The sequence below is a fragment of the Opisthocomus hoazin genome, chromosome 4 (genome assembly GCF_030867145.1).
Source record: "Opisthocomus hoazin isolate bOpiHoa1 chromosome 4, bOpiHoa1.hap1, whole genome shotgun sequence".
NCBI classification, from domain to species: domain Eukaryota; kingdom Metazoa; phylum Chordata; class Aves; order Opisthocomiformes; family Opisthocomidae; genus Opisthocomus; species Opisthocomus hoazin.
Genome location: NC_134417.1, coordinates 95,378,143 through 95,399,547, shown reverse-complemented (window position 1 = coordinate 95,399,547; position 21,405 = coordinate 95,378,143). Strand labels below are relative to the sequence as shown.

Here is a 21,405-nt window from a genome sequence, read left to right as displayed (position 1 = left end):
TAGAGATGTCAAACAGATGGAGCTAGGGACACACGTCAGGCAGTAGAGCAGGTCCTGGGCAGTTGAGGGGTCAGTTCACCCTCTCTCCCCATTCGGATTTTACATGAGACCCATCCTGTGGTCTTCAGGCACAGCGCACTCCTAGGGCCTGAAAACAACCGTGCTCACATGCCCTGAAGCTCCCTCTTCCCACCAGCCCAACCCAGAACTAACTTCCATTGATCTGAACCGACACTTGGAGCTTGGACCCTCCAATCCTCTCCCCACCCAGCTCTGCCTCCCGCGGCAATCTGCTTCTGGCAGCAATTCGTCACGCACCAGGTAAAGCCAGAGGTGGAGATGAGAAGGAAGACAGGGCAAGAATCCAGGCGCAAGTGCTCTGGAGCAGGGACGGGGAAAAGCACATCAAGTATTCTGCTGGCAGGGAGGAAAGGACAGCACAGGGGGACAAAAGTACACATGAATAACAAGAGTCTGGGAAAAGGCTGGATCTACCAACTGTCAGGCCCAGGACCTCCAAAAGCACTGTCTGGACAGACATCCAGACTGGCTGTTCCTAACGTGGCAAAAATCTGGGCCCCAGGCCAGCACCTCCTCAAAAACCCGGACAGAAAGTTCCTGTCCTGCCAGCCTCGGCATATTTGGGGGCCCCGTCCCACTGCCTAGAGACTGAGGCTGCCGTGCCTGCATGATGGAAAAACACAACAAAAAGTTGTAGGGTTTGGCACATGCTGGGGTAACAACGCTGCCAGACATGACCATGAAATCAGCACTAACGATGCACAAAGGGCAGAAGTGCTCCATGACCGCTTATGTTCAGTACTTGTGAAGCAAACAGTGTGAAAAGGAAACGCCTCCTACTCGAGCAAGGACAGAAAGTTAAAGCACAGCAGCAAAAGCTAAGCTGTGTTGGTGGCAGGATCTGATCCCTTGCCTTCGAGAGCTCCGAGAGAATTAGCTGCAGAGCTCACTCAGCTGCGGTTAAAAGGTGCTGATTTTAACATGCCTCGGAACATGGCAGCAGTCGGAAAGCTCATGCTTTGCCAAGACCTGCAAGGGGAAAAGCAATGACCCTTTTAATTACGGCCGCTTAGCCGGACGCTTACACCGGGCAAAACTGTGGAAAAGCCACCGCAAGAAGAGATCAGCAAAGAACGAGAGGACAGCAGCGTAACTAATGCCAACCAGTGCGGAAACAGGTCATCGGAGAAGTCTGATGCTACTTTTGGTAACATCACAATATCTGATGACTATCGTAACTGCCTTGACACAGCATTTTTAGTTTTCTGTAAGGCTTTTAACCAAGCAGCACACACCATTAAAAACCAACTGTACAAAATCCATGAAACCATTAATGTACAGAGTAACAACTGGTTAAGTGAAAGGTCTCAAAGTGTAATCACAAATGAGAACACGCATAATCATGAATGTCAGATCCATGTCCAACAGAAGTACTTGGATAGCGGTCCAGCCAATCTGTTTTTAATTCACATTGCGTAATCAACGTCTTCCCCAAACGAGCTCACAGAAAACAAACAAACAGAAAACTTGAAGCCAACACAGAAACCGCACAGCGTAAGTCACCGCACTGACAAACTGTGTCACACCTCTTGGCAAAGCAGGCTCCTGCGAACAGCGTGGATTTTAGCACAGCTCCCACAGGGTCCTGCTCCCGGACACCGACTGCCAGCCCACCCCGCGGGCTGGGCTCCGCGGGCCGAGCGCCATCGCCGAGCGGCTCCCGAGCTCCCGGTGCTCAGCCGGGGAGGTAACCCAGCCCGGCAGGGCACTGCCACGTCGGACAAGGCAGACGGCGTGACATTGTCACAGCAAAGCAGAGCTGGAAGAGCGGCCAGAGGCCACCTCACCTCATCCCTCCCCAGGGCAGGCTCTGGCGTACCCACGTCACTCTAACCTCTTCGTGAAACACACCAGTGACGCAGACTGCACTCCCCCTGCCAGAGACTGGAACCCGATGCTTCCTGCACCTCCCCGACAAACGGCAGCGCGGCACTTGTCCCGTCACGACGACCATCCACAGCGGCCCCAGGCACTCCGCAGCAGCCTTCGACGTCACCAGAAGACTGCGATCACCTCTCCGTGCACTCTTCTCTGCTGCTCCCGCACCGCAGAACGTGCTCCTGAGAGCATGAACCTGCTCGCCCCGGAGAGCCTCCGGCCGGCCCAGAGCTCGAGGGCAGCATCCTCCCCTCGACACAGCAGATCGCTCGAGGCCAGCGCCAAGACTGCTTCTCAGGTCGCACAGCACCCTCTCACACGCAGCGAGCAGCACCTGCGTCTTCTCAACGCCAGGGCACGGCTGGCTCTGCTCTGGCTCTGACCTACGCAAAACTGTCCTCTCTAGCAGCACCGCTGGGCCACGCATCTCCCAGATGATGTGTGGAAATGATTATTCCTCCTCGCACATAAAGACAGTTCAGTATTACACCAGCTCACCTAGATACATGGTGGATTCTCCGTATTTGAGAACTTTTGTTCAATATCTTTCAGACGAATCTGCTCCAGACCAGGCTGAAGTTACAAATTTGACGCAAAGTCACTGGGCAAAATTCTGTGACTTCTGGGCATAATGATCTCTTCTGGCCTTAAACCTGGCTCAGTTCTACAGTCTGACCTGCCAATACATACTGCAGAATAACAGCTCCAGCTGCCTCTCCTCTCCTCGATGTGTCTTCGACTTGATACACCTTGGTGCTACAGAAATACCTACTTCAACACTTCCAGGCTGCTGCATCTTCTATCAACCCCCAGAAATGTGTTGTCTGCAAAGAAGAGTTCAGCTGCAGTTAGTTCAGCCACAAACCTGGAACTTCGCAAACTGAAACACAAGCAAAACCAGACCTGGAAACAGAGAATCGAGCACTGGCAGCCCATTTTTCCAAGCCACAAGGCACAAGAATCCAAAAATTGGGAGCAACTACACAGTCTAAGTAAACACCTAATAAAATGGGGGAGAGGGGAAGAGGCCCTTAAGGCGTGGCAAGAAACAGCTGAATCGAGGGACAGAGCTCAGTTAGAGTTGTTGTTCGCTGCTGTACTGAAGCTTGAGAGGCAGGGGACAGAAGCCGAGAGGATCCCAGGTTTTAACGGCGTTGCTGTGCTGACTGCATCAAGGTTACAGCTCTGCAGCCCAGCTCCTTTTCTGATGGCAGAATGTGGAGGTTTGGCCCAGCAGCATCCAGAGAACTCTCCTGGCCAGGTTCCTCAGGTCTGCCGAGAGCCCTGCGCCGGCGCACGTTGCCACTCCTCGAGCTCTCTCTGCTTCTCGTGTAAAGATTTACAAGAAAGAACTCTTCCACAAGTTTCTCCCCGAGTGTGGAAGTCACGCACGAAGGGAAGAAGCTGCCAGAGATGAAAGGCAAGACAGCCCAACCCTCTTCCTCTCCCCACTTTTCCTTTCTTTCCCGGCATTTTGTCGGCCAGCGCAAGTGTCTCTGCGTTGTGTTTGGATTGTGGTGGTGCACAGTAAAAGCAGCAGCAGCAATATGCAGCGTAATGAAGCAGGGAGCAGCGATGGCCCCCAAAGGACTCGTTTACTCCACAAATCTCCCTTCCACTCACTTTTTGCTAAGAATTTTAACACCAAACTTAATTGTAAAGTCGCGTATTGATTGGAAAATGCAAATGGCAATTTAAATGTAATCTAAGCTCCCAGCATGATCCCAGCTCCCAAGGAGGAGGAGTCACCCGCCTTGGGCCCTACTGGAGTGCATGGCCCGAGCTGAGCCGGGCCAGGGACCTGGGGACCCCCGGGCTGCCTGTGCAGTCAGTAGAGCCTTCCCAGAAAGAATCTGGTACATGTGCAATTAGGAGTTCATTCCTAGTAACGAACAGCTGGGGAAGCTTAGTCTCCCAGCCTAATTAACCCACTTCTCAGAGACAATCGTCCAGCTATGAAGAAGCTCTTCTGACCTGGCAAGACCACCTGAGCCAAGGTATCACCGAAAGGACACTGCAGCACAGGGAACCGGGGCCCATGGTGCACAGCAGCCCCAGCAGAGGCACTGGAAGCAGAGGAGGTGCTGTCCTAGGCGTAGAGGGGCCCCGACATCCATGGCCTCATCTGTACCACTGGGCATTTCCATCTTTTCTAGGTGTGCGTGGGGCCTAAGGGAGGCAGAGCAGGTCACCCAGAGGCGCTGGTCTCAGTTGTGCTGGAGAAGGTGGTGACAAGTGACAGCCAGTCACCGCGCCTCCGCGGCAGCATACGTCCCTCCCCAGCCAAGCAGAATCTCCACCCAACATTTCTTATTTCTGCAACACCCAACCCAGCCTCGCACTTCACGGTCAGCCTTCCCAGCCATCTGACTCAGCTCTGTGCAGCAACCCAAAGCACCAAACAAGGCTATCAGCAGTCCCTAGCGCTAGTCCTCTTCTTGCAAAGTCCAGGAGGAGATCGTGCACTGGTCACAGTAATCACAACCACAGCTATCACGGATGGAGTCTACAGGGCAACTACCCCTACCGCTGCCCCACACCACCTACTGACTTCAACTGTCTTTGGGTAATTGTAACATGCACCAGTCTTGCTCTTCCAAGCAGAGGAATCAAACCTCTCCCAAGGGTATCTACCAGTGGCCACAGCACCCCAAACACAGCATTTGCTGCCATCAACCCAGGAGCACACACGCTGAGGGAAGTGAAGCAGTCTGAAATTGGCCAAGCACCCAGGCAGAAGATCCTGCATCTCTGCCACTCTACAGCCCTCAAAATGACTGGTTTCTCTGCTCTTTTATGGCTGGGCAGGACCACCAGACCACGTAAGAGCAAAATTAGCTAAAGGCCCTGCTGTGTCGCTGCCCTTCAAAGAGACAGCAAGCAATGAGATCTCCACAATCTTCCAGAAAGGGCAGGTCCATATCAGAGAGCAGAGCAATCATCAACTATCCCAAATCTTTGTGATACGGAGCTACAGCTCCTGAGAGTGCTCCTTCTCACACTGGTGGTACCAAGTCATCGCTCCTCCTGCAGGGACGACCCGGCGAAGGGCCACAGCACAGGCGGTGCAGAACTGCAGCGCACTCATGCTCCTCTGGATCCACTGCACTGCATGTTGACACCAACTCCATCCCCCTCAACCTGTATGTGGATTTACATCAGCCCGTTTTCTCCTTTAGGAACAAACCTCCGTGCCTTCCTACGATGCTGTAGCACAACTGTTTAATTCAAGCAGTGGGAGGGCAGCAGAATGCCACAGTATCTCAAGAGACAGGTCACAGCAGTGCTCTGTGGCCTGAACACTGCCCCAGGGCCAGCAACTCCTGTGTGCTGTAACACAGTCAGTGAGAGTGCAAGGAAGGAGATCTATTTACATAAACTGGTGCCTACCATTCCGACAAGACACTGCTTCCCCCAGTGCCAGTACATGTTCCTGCAAAGAGACTGCCAGGATCTCCTCTGCAAAACCACCTCCTGCAGCTTTGGCTCTGGGAGGTGCCAGTCCTGAGCCCTGGTGTGGACCCAGATCTCACAAGGTAACGTTTTGCTCCAGGGCTCTTCTGGCAGGCTACTGTGCAAACCGGTCACTTCACTGCGGTCCTGAACCAGGCAAGTAGTTTGGCACCTACTTCTTACTGCAAAGCAGAGGAGTGATGTGCAAGCTTTGTTTTGTATATCAAAATCCAAGAGTGCAGGCACTGCCACTGCAAGCCAACTACCCACCACACAGACCGGCAGCCAAAAGGCTGCACACCGGGCATGGATGCAGGGCTTGGACTGGGCACCTCAAAGCTCTCTAGGTCAGTGCTAAGCGGTGCTGGAGCAGGCACACCATCTCCAGCACATCAGCCCTCCCAGAGGGTGCGCAGAGGCAGCCAGCTCTGCTTGGAAATGAGGGGAGAAGTATGGACAGAGGGGCAAGAACCCCAGCAGCAGAAGCGATGGAAGAAACAGTTAAAGGAGCCATGATTCCTGCTCCAACCATGAGATCAAAAAAAAAAAGACCTGTGCCACAGGGAGAGAAAGGGCATGACCTGGCACGCAGCTGATACGCCCCTTCCTGCTGGGGCCGTGCAAACCTTCAGCACTCCAGAAGCAGAGCCCGCATGTGTGAGACCCCACAGCCCCCGCCCTGGCGCCCGGCATTGGTTCCCCTGCTACTGCTCCCCTCTGGCCCCAGAGTCGACCTTCAGCACGCTGCCCTCCCAAATACAGCCCTCCTTCAGCGCCGCTCCACTGCACTCCCCGGTCAGTGGCACTGACAACAGCGCTTTGCAGACCTTTCACTGTATTATTACACAGACTGGAAGGGCAGGAAGCACTGGGAGCTGCAGCAGCAAGCAGGGTGTCTCTTTTGACTCACCACCCCATTCCTTAGTCAGCCTGGCTTCACCAAGTCCTTCCCAGGGATCTCCTTCCCCACTGAATACTCAGCACGAAACAGTACCAGGGAGACAGTACCTGGTCAGGATGCAGGCTCTGCCCTCCCGCCCCACTGCCCAATGCTCCCGTGACGCAGAGATGTAAGCGGCCTGCAGTGTGTAGGCAGACGGGGCAGAGGGAGGTCAGCTGGGGCCGTGGGAAGAAAAATGGATTCACCACAGGGGGCACAGGGTGGAACGCTGAGACACAGCCAGGTGCTGCAAAGCAGTGTACAGACGAGCTTTGCCAAGTGCGGGAAAATCCCGGCGAAAACACCATCCAGCCAACCCGTACAACTTGGCTTGCTCGGACATTACCCGTCGCTGCTTTCCAACTGACAGACTCAGGGACAGGCAATGTTCAGGGTTGGTTCCAGGCAGCTCGAGCTTCCCTGGAAGCCAGGAGGCAGGAGCTGAACGCACCGCTGCTGAGGCAAGTGGCCGCCTCCCTCTGACCCATGACAGCTCCCAGTGTGGGCACCGTGCTCACCATGCTTTGCCATGGTGGGTGACCTGGAGAAGCTCCCTGTCCAGCTGGAGGGCAGGCAGGCTGCAGCGGAGCAGCAGTGGCAGCAGCAGCACCACCACCAGCAGCAGGGGCAGCAGCAGCACCAGCAGCAGAGGCAGCAGCAGCAGCAGCGCCACCACCAGCAGCAGGGGCGGCAGCAGCACCAGCAGCAGAGGCAGCAGCACCAGCACCAGCAGCGCCACCACCAGCAGCAGGGGCAGCAGCAGCACCAGCAGCGCCACCACCAGCAGCAGGGGCAGCAGCAGCACCACCACCACCACCAGCAGCGCCACCACCAGCAGCAGGGGCAGCAGGGGCGGCAGCAGCAGCAGCGCCACCACCAGCAGCGGGGGCGGCAGCAGCACCAGCAGCGCCACCACCAGCAGCAGGGGCAGCAGCAGCACCACCACCACCACCAGCAGCGCCACCACCAGCAGCAGGGGCAGCAGCACCAGCAGCAGCAGCGCCACCACCAGCAGCAGCACCAGCAGCAGCAGCAGCGCCACCACCAGCAGCAGGGGCAGCAGCAGCACCACCACCACCACCAGCAGCGCCACCACCAGCAGCAGGGGCAGCAGCACCAGCAGCAGCAGCGCCACCACCAGCAGCAGGGACAGCAGCAGCACCAGCAGCAGGAGCGGCGCGCGGCGCTGCGGGGGGCTGCAGCGTGGGGCGGGGGGCGCGCGGCGGGCGCGGGGCGCGGTTGCCCTCTGCTGGCACCGCTCCGCCGGCCCGCGCCGCTCCCGCACGCTGCCCGCGCCTCGCGAAGCCCCCCGCGCCCACCGGAAAGCCCCGCGGTGCCGCGGAGGGGAAGGGGGGCACCTTACCTGCTTCATGGGAATGGCGCGCCCGCTGCCGATGCTGTCGGCCTTGCACTCCGGCACCTTCTTGTCCCGCTCCGGGTCCGCGCCCTTCCGAGACTGGAAGAGAAGAGACAGGGGGCCGTTAGGGACAGGGCACCGGGCACCGGGACGCACGGCCGCGCCGCCCCCGCGGGCTGCCAGGCCCGGCCAGGCCAGGCCGCTCTCCCCCGGGCCGGGTCTCCCAGCGCACGGAGCCGCCGGCGTCTCGCCCGTCCCCTCCAGGGACACTCCAGCCCCAACCGCCCCCCCCGACCCCCCCGCACGCTGTCCTCTCCCCCCACGGCTGCAGGCAGGGCTGTCCTAGCAGAACGGGGCTACCTCTGACCCCCCTCCCGCGAGGGCACACAGGACATGGCGACAGACAGAAATGGCGTGGGATGCAGGTGGAGCATGGATGGAAGCAGAGGAGGCTAAGGCAGCGAAGGAACTCACACCTCTACTAATCCAACAGATTTATTCTGTGAGCACACTTGCACCATACAAAGTAGCACAGGTCACCGGGCAGAGATACCAGCCCCTTACAAAAGAGCATGGACAATAAATATCTACCACACGTCTAGAGAGTCGAGAGCAAAACCCGCCAGCCCCCGAGGGCGGCTGCGGTGAGAGCAAACTCCAATAAATACAATATGAAATATACAGTCTGTTGAGCAGAACTCATTCAAAGTGCTTAGGACAGAGGAAAATATCAAGTCATACACGGCATGGAGCACAATCAATACATTCAGAATCACAACAATGGCAGAAGGGCAGCGGCAGCGTCTCTCTGGAGCGTCCTACACACCCCCTCGGTCCGGGAGCGCCCCGTGTGCTTTGGATCAGAAAGGGACAAGAGCCCCACGCGCCTGGGACACCGACTCGCTTGCTTTTGGGCCCAGAACAAAACAAAGAGATTGAAAGAGAAGAAAACTAAAGAGACACAGATGGCTGCTCTGCTGCGAGGAGGAAGAGGAGGAGGAGCAGGAGTCCATGCAGGCTGCAGGAGGTGCGGTAGGGAGGAAGGAGCCGCGTGCTAGCGGCAGGCGCTAACAGCAGCTCCCGCAGGCAGCAGCAAAGCGTCTTTTGGCCCATCCAGCTCCACTCGCTGCTGTCGCCCGGTCCCGGCGGCTCTGCAGGTCTTCCCATCCCATCAGGGTCGTCCGCCTGGCATCCCCGAGCACGGAAAGTGCCTAGACAGCATCCAGCAGGCCCAGAAATGTCCCAGCTTAAAGTGCAGGCGCAGGCCGTCTCAGCGCTTCCTAGACTTTACATTGGGGGGATTTAAAAGGCTCCTGCGTGTCTCCGAGGGGGGGACCCATGCTGGCTGGAGGGCGGGCGAGCCTCTAATCTTAGATCAATCCCAGTGCCCATCCCTTATCCGGCCCTGGAGAGGCAATGAAAAGTGAGAGAATTTGTACAGAGGTGCCGTGTGTAACCACCTGGATCTTCTAATTTGGAAGGAGTTGGAAAGGCCTTTTTGTTGATGAAAAGTTGGAAACAGTGGCACATATCTGCAAATATCGAAAGAATAAAGAGTTTGGCAAGTTATACTCAGAACGCGGACACGAGCCTGTCAGCGCTGGGTGCCAGCGGACGGGCCGGCCGGCCGGCCGCGGAGCGGGGCGCGGCGGTGGCAGCGGTGGGCCCCGGGCGCGGGACGGGGACAGGGACGGGGCGGGCGCCGCAGCAGAGTCTCTCTCCACCTGGCGGTCTCGGCACACAGACCCCTGCCCTGCGGCGTGGGGAGGGGGGGGAGCGGGAGAGCGAGAGCAGGAGAGGAGGAGAGGAGGAGGAGGAGGAGGAGGACTGGACAGAAAGGAGCGGGGCACGGCTCGGGACGGGGCTGCCCGGCACTGGGCTCGGGGAGTCCCGGGCCCACCTGGGGGACCCCGCGGGGCCAGGGGCTGCTGCCTGCACCCACGCTGCCTGCCTGGGAATAGCTAGCGGCAGGAAACCAGCCTTCCCTTCCCTGCGCTTCCTGGCCCTGCCCCACTGCGGGAGGAAGTGTTGGGAGCTGCTGCTGCTGCTGCCACAGCCAAATGGGGTGACGACTTCGATGTGCGCCATGTATGTGCACCGGCACAAGAGCAAGCAAGTGAGCGTGAGCCCCAGCACCACGGCGAGCGAGCACAAGCCTGGACGAGCACGGGTGAGCCCCACAGCGAGAGTGAGCAAGCTTAAGCCCAGGATGAGTGAGCAAGTGAGAGCCCTAGACGGATGATGATGTCCACAGCGAGTAAGCGTAAGCCCCCAGCAAGCCGCCCTCCTCGTCCCCCCATGAGCGTGTGCCCACACGTGTGAGCTGAGCACGGGGCTCCAGGAGGAGTGGGAGAGTGAACATGAGCTGACGGCGAGTCCAAAACCCGTCGGCGCGCAGGTGAGCAGAAGGATGGGAGGCAGTGCATGAGCGCCCGCGTGCACTGGTGCACAGCAGCAAGCATGAGCAAGAGAAACGGCGGGGAGGGAGGAGAAGCATCCATCACCACTCAAGTGCAACAGTTAAGCATGACCATCAACAACAGGAGACCTACTGGGCATCTCCAGGGAGACGTGAGCACACAGAGGAGGGGGGGCTAGCAAGGAAACAACCATGCGTCAGGAGCAGTGGATCCGCTGCAAGGGCGATGCGTGCTGGGAGGAGGAGGAGGGTGGTGGGGGACAGCCTACCTGCCAGGCAGCACAGGAACGGGGGCGAGCACGTGTGCTGGGGAAGGGCTGGGAACACGTGCATACAGAGATCTGGGGGGTGTATGAGATGCAGACGGTGGGGAGCGCATGGAGCATTCCGGACATCGGAGCAGATGCTTCCAGGATGTCAGAAGCCGGGGGAGATGGGTGCACTCCCAGCACGAGGAGCCAGGGGAATCCGGGATGCCAATGGTGCAGCGAGAGGGATGGGGCAGGGGACGCTGTGAATTTATGTGGTCTGGGTCCAGAGCAATGGCAGCTGTTCACACAGGGTAACACGGTACAACACATACGAGGACTTTGTGGTGGCCACTTCCACAGACAGCAGACACAGGTGTACTAAGCAATGGTGGCTGGAAAGCACATTTAGATGGGGAGGAGAGAGGCCTGAGCCCAGCACATTTACAGGGGCACCGGGGGAGAGGAGCACATTTACACGGGGAACAGAGGCTATCTACGCTAGACACGAGGGCGAGGAGCACGTGTGCACCAACAGCAAGGGGAAACCCCCGGGGCACGCTAGCAGCGAGGGTAAGTCTGTGGGCAGGACTGTGTGCACGCTGCGTGGACGGGTGTGTGCATGGTGTGAGAGCGTGCGGAGAGGCAGGCTGCAGTTCAGCCAGCAGAGATTACAGCTGCAAACGTACCCTGCACCATCTGGGGCCCACGGCTTTGCTGGCTCCCTAATGCCTCCCCTCCCTCCAGGCCCCACAGCAGACCCATGCGCGCTGCTCGGGTCACACAGACGCGGGGTTTGGGTACTGGAGCGAGCGGGGCCCAGTGCCAGGCACTGGGCTCGGCACGGCACCCCTGGCACAGCGGAGCTGGCACCAAACAGGAGGGCCAGTGGCCAGCAGCTCTGTGCCACCCTCGGGGGACAGGGCCCCACGGAGGGGGACAGCAGAGGCCACTGGTGCTGTGCACGCAGAAGGTGCAGCTCTCCCCAGCGAGTTTCCGGGAGCTCTGCCCACGCACACACACGCTATACACGCACACGCAGGGAGCACCCCACGCACACTCCTAGGTGTGCAAGGGACGGCGTGCTCTCAGGCACTCCCCAGGCACACCCGCACCCACCAGCAGCAGCTCTCAGCACCGCGGTCCCCGCGCACGCAGGAGGCTCCCCCCACCCTGCTGCACACATACGCGCCTGCGGGGAGACCCCCATGCACCTGCCCTGTGCCCCCCACCCATCCCTCCCTGGCCAGCACAGCAACGTTCTCCTAGCCACCAGGGCACGAAAGCCTGTGGGGAGAGCCTGCTGTGGACCCGCTCCCTTCCCCAGCCCTCAGAAAACTCACTCCAACGCTCCTCCAGCCCCGGTGCCACTTACCGTGAATATGTTGGAGCGCCGCTTCGACTGCTTGCGGATAGGGGTGGGTGTGTTGGAGGCAGCAATGGTCTCAATCCGCAGCTCCCGCTGGCTGATGCTGGGCGTGGAGGGCACGGAGGAGGAGTAGTCACTGAAGGCTCCTCCACCGTTGGTGGCCTAGGGCAGAATGAGACAGGACAGTCAGAGACCGGCAGCTGCCCGGGGCCACAGCCCTGTGCGCAGGGGGCAAGGCAGCGCAGCACGGGACTGCGACAGGGGAGACAGTCCGTGCCACGCACTGCTCCCACCCACGGGGGATCCTGGGAAAGCTGTTTCCCTTCTTTCTGCTTTAGTTTTTCCACCGGTAAAATGTTAAAATTCTGAAATCGACAGCAAAGAGCAGCAAATGAGCAGAGGCACCCGTCTGCTGGCCGTCGGCCCCGGGCCGCCCTTCCAGACAAGGTCTGGAGCAAAGGCACGGAGGCAGCAGTGAATCGCGCAGCCCTGCAGCGGCGGCTGGCTCTCTCCTCGGAGCGGCATGGCCGGGGATACTTCAGCTGCTCTCTCTCCAGAACACAGGACGGGTGTAGCTACCCCTCGGACAGTCTGCTGGCGACAGCCCTCCTCTCCGCAGAGCCCGCGGGACATGAAGCCACAGGGCAGCCCAGAGCCTGCCTGGCTCCAAGTCCCACTTGGTCCCTTCCCTGTCTGATGACGACAGCTACCATACCAACGGGGATGTGTGTCCCTGTGACTGAAGCCTTCGCCTGTCCCGTGTCCTGAAGCACGGGGTGCCATAAGCCAAGCTCACGCCCAATGTAAAACACATCTCTGCTGCTGGTTTTGAGGTTTGTCCAAGCAGACCCCACAGGTGGCACAGACCTCTTGTGCCTGTGGACCACCGTGGCCTTGGCTGCAGCGGCCCATGTCTGGGAACATGTGGGACTAACAACTCTCACGGCTTCAGGAAGAGCACAAGCTCTAACCACACAGTTTGTGCAACCATCCCAGCAACGCACTTCTTTCAGACAAGTACCTGCTCACTCCCATTCTGCTCACATAAGCTCTGTGGGCAACAACCTGGAAATGAGCTTACAAGAGGTCCCAAGGAGCAACACCTGCAGAAAAGCATTTCAGGTCTGCAGCACAGGATGTCTTACTATGACAAGGCACGTGGCAGCCTGAGCTCTCGTTGGCAGTTCTGCTGATCTTTGAAAAGTATTTCAAAAATACGTTGAAGAAGCTACTCCTAGCAGGCTGGGAGAGCTCCGGCACACGGTGCAGGGAGCAGCCACCTCTTCTCGATTCACAGCCTCACAGAGCAGCGGCATCCGATGGCCCTGGGACTTCCTCCACTCCCACCTACTGCTTAGAGCAGAAAGTGCAAGCACGTGCGGGATGAGGATCTGCCAGAGGTGCTCAGTGAGAAAACACTCGCGTGCACACACCGTGCCCGGCGGGATCTCAGCCTTGCTCCTAACAAGCAGTTAAGAAACATCAGAAGCATGGAAGAGGCTGTGCAGGCAGAGCAGTGACTGCGACCCACAGCCCAGTCCCCTAGAAAGGGCGCGACTTTCACTCAAGCCATGGATCGTCTCATTTTTGATGATAGAAATGGGAGAAGATGCACAAAAGAGAACTTAAGAGAGGAAAGAGACATCCGAGAATCAGCCCAACTTCCTCCTCTCTGAGGCAGAGCAAGTGACTTCTGACAGAGGGCAGCTAGGTCTGCCACAGCGAAGTCCTCCGAGATGGACCTCCTCCGCAGCCACGTTCGGGCAGCTGACGGCTGCTTCTGCGAAGCTGCAGTGCCCCAACTCGCCAGGGCTACTCCAGGCTCCGGAGCAACTCCGCAACAGCCTGCCTGCAGCACACCTGGAGCCGGAGCAAAACACCCTTCCACAGCTGGAAGGTGATGCCCATGGGGAGCCACGCTGCCCTGGCAAAACGTCCTTGAAGACCCTACCACCAGGCTGGAGACAGGGCAGGACCAAGCAACAGACCCTCTGCACCCTGCCCAGCTCCGTGCAGGGGAACAGGGGACCCTCGTACCAAAAGAAGGTCTCCAGGCTGAGCTCCACTGGTCGCCAGCCTGGCAGCACATGTGGCTTGAGCCGAGGAGCTGGAGGCCACGCAGCAGCTCTGGGCTCTTGGGAAAGCCTCACCGTGACCGGCCAGTATAGGACTCAGACTGTCCCAAGCCCGTCCGAAGGCAGGAAAGCTTCTGGTGCCCTGAAACGCAGAACGAATGAGAACGTGGTCTGCTTGTACTCCTCTGCCTACGAAAGAGGCTGGGCACTCCGTCCAAAGAAGTGAATGTCACCAGGGAGCTTCTCCACAGGCTGTCCATTTGGCAAACCCTGCGCTGAACGAGGGAGTTCTGCTGCCACTTCCCAGGGAAAGGTGGACCACTGGGGCATGAAGAAGCAAAGCAGAGTGCCACCCTGCCAGGGACTTCTGAACCTTTAACAGAGAGAGCTCCTGCAAACCATGGAGTCCACACTGCATGAAGAAGTGTTCTGCAAATGCTGTGATGAAGGCACAGATGCTGAAAGCTAGGGCTACCAAGCTGCAGAGAAATTGCTGAGACAGCTCAGGTTTAGCATCAGGCATAACAGTATGTGTACAATCAGTATTTAATTGATGCATAATGAGTGAACCATGTCAAAAAAAGAAAAAGATTCAAAGCGAAGAGATGGCCGATGCTGCAACACAGAGAACCTGCTACCCAGGACGGTGAGCCAGGCAAGGCTGCCAGCAGCCCAGAAGCCGCCCTGAGGTAGTCTCCTGGCTAAGGTCTGCGTATTTCAGTAACCTTGTCAGTACGTTTACGAAGCTATGACTGGGGGAAGGGTTCAGTTCAGAAGAGGCTGCAGAGTTTGAGCTGGGACAAACCCTGTGGATGTTAGGTGATGGATGCTAAAGCTCCTAGGAAGAAATCTTGCTAAATAGTGGTTCATATTTTACATACTCCTTGTAACCTTGTTCGTAACTTTTGCCTGGCCAGAATAATTTTCCTTAGCCCATAAGTTTGCCTAGTGTTGGAGACAAGTCAAGGTTACTGTCTTTCTTGAGCGACAAAGGACACAGGCATTTGAGCCTACTGTCCCACAGCCACCCAAACCTCAGGAGAGGTACTGATGCTGAAAGATGTCTCGCACAAAGCAACAAAGGCAAGGGCGAGGGCTGGTGCCGCCGTGTGAGTTTGGGGGCAGAGGAGAAATTCCCCCAAAGGCAGACAGCAGTGCAACCTCCAGCTACACAGGCAACCCAGAGCCACCGCACCGCTCACCTGAAGCAGACTGCTCCAAGACTTCAGTAGGGATCCAGGGACCCAGAACAAATTGCAGGGATGCAGGAGAACCCTGACAAGATGACAGGTTGGGGCAAATACCTGATTTTTGCTCCTGGCAGCTACTTTGCCAATCCACCTGAACAACCACCTGTGGTTGCTACTGAAATCTAAGAACACAGCAGAAGCTGAAAACCTAGTAAAACACATGCGGGAAAAATCCTTCCCATTAGTGTGTGACGAGCGGATATTGTGAACTTCCCAGAATGTCGGCAGCGCCACAGGGTGCCTGCACAGGGAAGAACTCAGCTTAAGCTAAGACGCAGTAACTCTTGGCATAAGAAGGCATGAGGTGGAATGAGGAGTGAAATTTGGGAAGGGCTCTCAACGGAAGAGTGCAAACGAACAGCAGCCACCGACTCAGCGCCCGCACCGAACGGGGAAGCGGCCAGAGGAGTGTACAGAACACAAAATGGAGGGCATTGTGAGCTGAGCGGGTTACGGGGCGCGGGCTTCCACGAGGAAGTGCAAGCGCCTGTTGTTTCAGCTGCCGAGACGCACACGCTGACTGAACTCTGCTGAAACGTGCTGCAACAGGCAGGGAAGGGTTCATTACCGAGCACAAGTGAGGTGCAGTTTGCTTTTCACTTGCAAACTCTGATTTTCCACCTCTTTCATCTGCTCTGTCACCGAGCCTGGTAAATGCACGTCCCGGTGCAACCGAAGAGCCCGTGCAGGACTGCAGGCCACGGCCATCAGAGTGAAGCTGTGACACCGGGCACCTCGCACCAGGAGGACAGCTGGGCAGGGTCGGGCACGGCCAGGCTCCGGGCAGCCCGGTGGGGCCCGGCAGCGGCTCCCAAGGCCCGGGGACTGCGCAGTTCAGTCCACCAGCCTGCAAGGCTCGGCGTGGGGTGCCTGTGCTACCTCCTGCCAGCTGCTGGGAACGAGCTCCCTGGCAGAAAGACAAACTTCCTTCCCACAGCAAACAGACGACAGTGACTCAACCCACAGCCTGGGGTACTCCTCAAGGCATCTCAGAGCCCCTGAAGAAAGATGGAGAAAGTAAGAAAATCAGGGGGAACAACTCTGCAAGCACTGCAAGCACCCACTGGCCCGAGAAACTCCCACCCACGCCCTGCAGGCAAGGGACAGGCAGCTGCCAGGAGAGAGCAGGGTGGAAGCCAAGGCCCAGCCGAGGAACGGGGCTCCCAAACCTATCTAACCTGCTCACCCAGTGATGGGTGCGGGCAGGACACAGCAGAGAGCCTGAACCAGCAGGCAAGCAAGAGCTTTCCTTGGGCAGGGTCCTGGGGCATCTGAGGTGTCTGTTCGAACAGGTGCAGATCCACGAGCCATGGGGAAGGCCCCGGGGACAGACCTGGCGTCCCCAGCGAAGCGTGCAGGACTACCAGGGCTGGCCCCAGCTCCTGCCGCGGCAGAGGAACAGGGAGATGCTGAACACGGCAGTCAGGGTCACAGACCTGACGAGCACGTCGGGCACACGCCTGAGTGCTGGCGGAAATCCCTGACCACAGCTGACCTGCTACTACAGCTCCCTTCCTCTCCACCTTGAAGGAAGCAGTGTCCTCTGGGGCACCAGGCACCACTGCAGAATAAAAGCAAAAAACCCAAAACTCCCAAAGACAGAAGCGAAACCATGGCCTTCGGCTGGTTCAAGAATGTTTCATGAAGAGGATCACCCACTGTGCAAGGACACCAAAACTCCTCACACAGCACCGCTGTCCCAGAGCTCTGTCAGTTTGGGAACCTGGCACAACCACGAAGGTTTGGAAACCGGCCACTGCCTCACACCAAGAGCAGAACGTCCTCCGGACAGATGGGTGACAAAATCATCAGGGTCCTCTGGGGTCTCTCCTCTCCCAGCAATTGCAATGGACTGGCCAGGTTGTCAGGAGACCAGACAAGCAGTGGCCATTTCCGAAGAAGTTAGTTTGGCTCAACTAGGAGCATCAAACTACTCCCACAAAAGGTGTCCCTAGGACTGGGATGAGAGGCACGGCTGGCTCCCAGCTCCTGCCTGCCGTAAGCAACCCTGTGCGGGGACCACTTGTTCCTGTTCGCAGAAGACAAGTGCCTTCTTCACTGACAGCTCCAGAAGACAGAGCTGTCCTGCCTGCATGGGTCAGGAGACCAGGTACCAAGCAGAACACCCTTCTTGCCTCAGACGGCACCACCGCCTCTCCGGGCACAAGGCTGTGCAGGGAAGCAGACCTCCACCACAGCTACCTGCAGAAGGGAAGGGGGACGATCCACGGGGAAGGGAATGCTGCTGCTAACAGCCCTCAGCAAGGCAGCCGGCTAAGGGGAACGGAACGCTGCCGAGGTGCCGCAGCTGCCTGGAAGGGACGGAGCGACGCTGGCACCACGCACGGCCGGCAGCGGCGGGCAGCACCTCTCGACACCCAGCACCGTGCCCTGCGAGGACAGAGCAGCGCAGAGGCTCCCAGGGGCTCCTCCTGGCCAAGCACTCCAGATGCAAATGCGAGTCTCGCAGTTCCCACACGTACTGAGAAGAAAGAGAGATCCTTCTGTCCCAGTGTCTGTCTTGCCTGCGTACACCAATACCTAGCTGCGGTACAAGCCAAACAAAAGCTCCTAATTGTATTCTTTGTCTGGCTTCTTTCCATCTCATCTCCATTTAAATCCTGTGTTCCCAAATCCTTCCTTGAGATCCTCTTCCCTGAGCCAGTTCCTGCTCTCTTACTTGTGAAGGCAAGTCAGAAACCTTGGCAAGAGCCCCATACCCTCAGGTAGGAAAAGACAGAACACGGCACTACTCTGCAAAGACCATGCCACCCTCTCATTCATCCTTCCTGGCCGCGTACAGTCTGCCCACGTCCTCCCGCAGCTGCCCACAGGGCACCTCGGCACTTCCCAGGAGCCAGGCCACCATCACCGAGCGCAGCAAGCGGCTCCAGCATGTCTGCAGCCTGGGTCTGGAGAGCAGGGCACAGGAGGGCTCCAGAGCTGTCTGCGCCCAGCTCTCTCCTGTCTTCGGGAGACAGAGACCATACCCTTTGGTGTGCCACCATCATCACAGCGCACTCCTGAGCAGCGATTCTGGGGTCTTTCGCATCCCTGCTGCAGTAACTGCCGCTCACTGTGCCACACGCACCAGAGCACACGGGCTGGTCTGCACTGGTCGATCTTAGCAACATCAGCCATCGGTGAACTTGTGTGTCACCAAGCCAGTTGGATTTTCTCTGAGGACAGTGGGAAACAGTTCCAGAACCTCATTCCTGAGCCCAAGCGAGAACGGGGAAATACTTCACAGCATTTTACCATCACTCATCAGTTCCATTACGTCATGCTCTATTTTTAGGAGAAGTGCTTTTTGTAATGGAAGAGCCATGTGTAAACACCAGGGCAAAGATTACTGCAGCAGGTCGCTGGGAACCGAAAGGGTTTGTGGTTGAGCCACAGCAGACCCAGGGAAGAGCGATTAACTTTGTTCCTCACTGTGGTGTCCAGGTTTCTCACGCACGGGAGGGACACAGCGTTAGAGAGGCACAGAGCGTGTACGGGGGAGGGACGACCGAGGGAGGAAGCTCCAGAAGGACACGGCCTATCATTATTGCTGACACTGCCACAACCCAGGCAATCAATAAACATTTCTTGCTTAGAAAGGCCTCACAGCGCTGCCTGTCAGCAGCATACTGTGTGACTTCCCTTTCACAGCTCCAGCTTCCCACCAGAACTGCCCAGGTCCCTCCGGCAAAGCCCGGGAGCACAGCAAGGTGCTGAGGGTAAAGGTCCTGTCTCAGAGCCAAGCAGGCAGCATTCACCTCTGCGCAGAGGTCGTCTGCAAACCGGCTGCAAGGCGCTCTGCAGGAAGGAAAGGCTGGCAGGGAGGTTTCTGAGCAAAATCCTCTAATAAAGCTCATGACATGCAGTTAGAAATCTCTTCCGACACCCGAACTTTGCTTCCCCATGGCCAGTCTCAAATCCACCCCTTTCGTTGTAGCACCTTTTCTTAAAAAGTTCTTTCCCTTCATGGCTGTGTATTTTAGAGGTCAGGGTTGGTCCATTTCAGCCGTCACTTTCCCACGCCGAACGAGCCAAGAGCCTACTTCCTCTCGCACCAGGGTCTCTTCTCCCTCCCACTCGCTTTTTGCGGTTCCTACACCAGTTTCAGTGCACACCTACACGACTGGAATCAGGCCCAGGAGTCTGGTATCCCCACACCCCTCACACAGGGAACGCGTTTTTACCTTTGCTACGAACACTTGGCTGGCACAGCAAGTGCCATTAGTACGTATTCGTTAGGACCCTTTTCTCATACTTTGGGCACTGAAGGAAACATTAAACAAGTGTTCAGCTCCTCCCCGAGGAACGCTGCCCTTGGCCATCTTCCACCCCACTCCCCCTCTTTCCGTAAGGACTGCCGCTCCTTCACAACCAGTCTTTGACTGTTTACAGTCTGTCTTCTAACAAAATCCTCAAATTACCAGATACACTCAAATCTGCATTTTCCCAGGACTTTGCTCTCCACCTTGGATGCCTCCTATCAAACTTCCCAAAAAGCACCCATACCCAGACAGACTGCAGGCCACGCGATGGCTGTGCGTGTTTTGCAAGCAGCCATGCTCATTCTGCTTGCGTCCCAAGCTCGCTGGACACAAACAAGCTCCGATCAGAAGGCCATGCAGCTTCATCAGGGAGCTCCAGCTGTCAGCAGGGCTTAGCCTGCTCGCTTCCACACGGAGACTTCATCTGAACTTGCTGATGTCCGGGTGACCTGGAGCACCAGGCAGCTGGCACAGGTCTCTCCAAAAATCTGTGCACACCTACCTGCAGCCCAGCTTTACCAGCCCACCCAGGCAGGTACCAACTTCACGTGGGTATTCAGGAGTTACGTAAGGGTCCAACCAGTGGTTGCAGACCGTCCTCAGGTTTGTGCAGGGACAATCTTCCCCATGATGGTGTACCAGGAGTCCTCCCGGGGCCCGAGAGGCTCAGGTACACCCGAAGGTTCAAAGCCAATCCCCTCATGGAAAAAGTGTCAGTCTGTCAGAAATTTTGTTAAACTTGCTCTGCATCTTCTTCAGTTTTACCTGCTCCTCCGAGTCCTTAGCTGCTCTTTTCCCCAAAAAACTGTTTCAAGCACTGCTCACTGCTGAGGCAGCCGAGGGGCTCACAGCTGCCCCAGCTACACGGTCTCCCCTCTTCCACGAACCCAGCTGCTACGCTTGCTGCTCCTCAGTCTGACAGCACTGCGCCAGACAGACAGATTTCCTGACGTCCTTGCTACAGACCCTGTGATTTCATGCGCCGAGTGGTTCAGGGCTGGAACCTGTTGGCCTGACTGCCTCTGCGGAGCAGCAGAGCCCAGGATCTCACCCGCCCCACCAGCGAGCCAGCGCAGTGTTTCTGTGCGTGCTGGGAACTTCAGGGATCTCCTTCAGCAGCCCCTCGCTCTGGCTGCCTGCCCCTCCTGCGTCAGTGCTGCTTCTCCAAAGTCACAGAACAAACACCTCCGGCTTCACCATCCCCCCAGCACAGCAGGCCCTGCCAAGCTAACGCTGTGCCAGAAGAACAGCACAGAGCCTTCCACCGGCAGAGGGGAGGAGAATCTCCTTCTCCACTGAATCCACCCCTTCACAAATACATCCCCTAAGAAGGCCACCTGTATATGCACGGAGGACCACCAGCTTCCCGCTTCCAGGGGGAGCAGGACCGTGGGCAGCTGTGCTCACCGACCTCCTTCTGCTCTGCCCAGGAGCCAGGAGCCTCCCTGCAGACTGCTCACGGCGCTGCCACCCGTATCTGCAGAAGCACACCGCAATCTTTGGAGACTGTGAGCCACATGCAAAGGTTTAGACAAAAAGCTTGACCTCAGAGGAAGCACCAAGCTGTCTGGGCTACGGACAGAAGCTCCAGGGTGACAACCGCTCCGCTCTTTCCAAAAGCCACTCCAGGGCTGTAGTATGAGTCTAAAGGCAGGCTGAACATGCTGTGTAGTGAGCGACCTGAGGGGCTGTGGAGACCTATGTGGGGTCCCTGGCGTTCCCTGTTCCCGTTTCCCACCTGGTTGATATGAACAGAAGGAATGGAGGCCGCAGAGACAGACGAATGGCTGGGTGAATTGGGCAGGGACTTGCAGGGACCGATGGAAAGCTGCTGCTTCTTCCGTAGAGCCACCACCTTCTGAGCCACTGGAAGAAGCGAGAAAGGGACAGGGTCAGAGTCCAGAACGCAACTTTCTCCACCCGCGGATTTCTAGAGGGCTTCAATGAGACACAAACCCTGCATCTGACCAGTGCCAACATCTGGGGCTCAAACTGTGCCACCCTGTGTTAACAGGGAGGATTTCTGCAGAACACCAAACCTCTCATCCCCCACTGCCTGCCGCTCCTGCA

The 21,405-nt window shown here is 57.6% G+C and overlaps 1 protein-coding gene across 3 annotated transcripts in view; it reads right to left on the bottom strand.

Moving 5' to 3' along the window:
* AGAP3 (ArfGAP with GTPase domain, ankyrin repeat and PH domain 3) overlaps window positions 1-21,405 on the bottom strand; it is a 152,320-nt gene that overhangs the window by 56,596 nt on the left and 74,319 nt on the right. For 2 of the 3 annotated variants that reach the window (XM_075420009.1, XM_075420008.1), the window contains exons 7-9: window positions 21,074-21,201; window positions 11,752-11,907; window positions 7,716-7,808 (exon numbers count right to left, since the gene is read on the bottom strand). In XM_075420009.1, the coding sequence (XP_075276124.1) occupies window positions 7,716-7,808; window positions 11,752-11,907; window positions 21,074-21,201 (377 nt within the window). Of the gene's footprint in view, window positions 1-7,715; window positions 7,809-8,188; window positions 9,242-11,751; window positions 11,908-21,073; window positions 21,202-21,405 lie in introns of those variants that run through there. The other variant, XM_075420010.1, reaches the window with a different exon arrangement.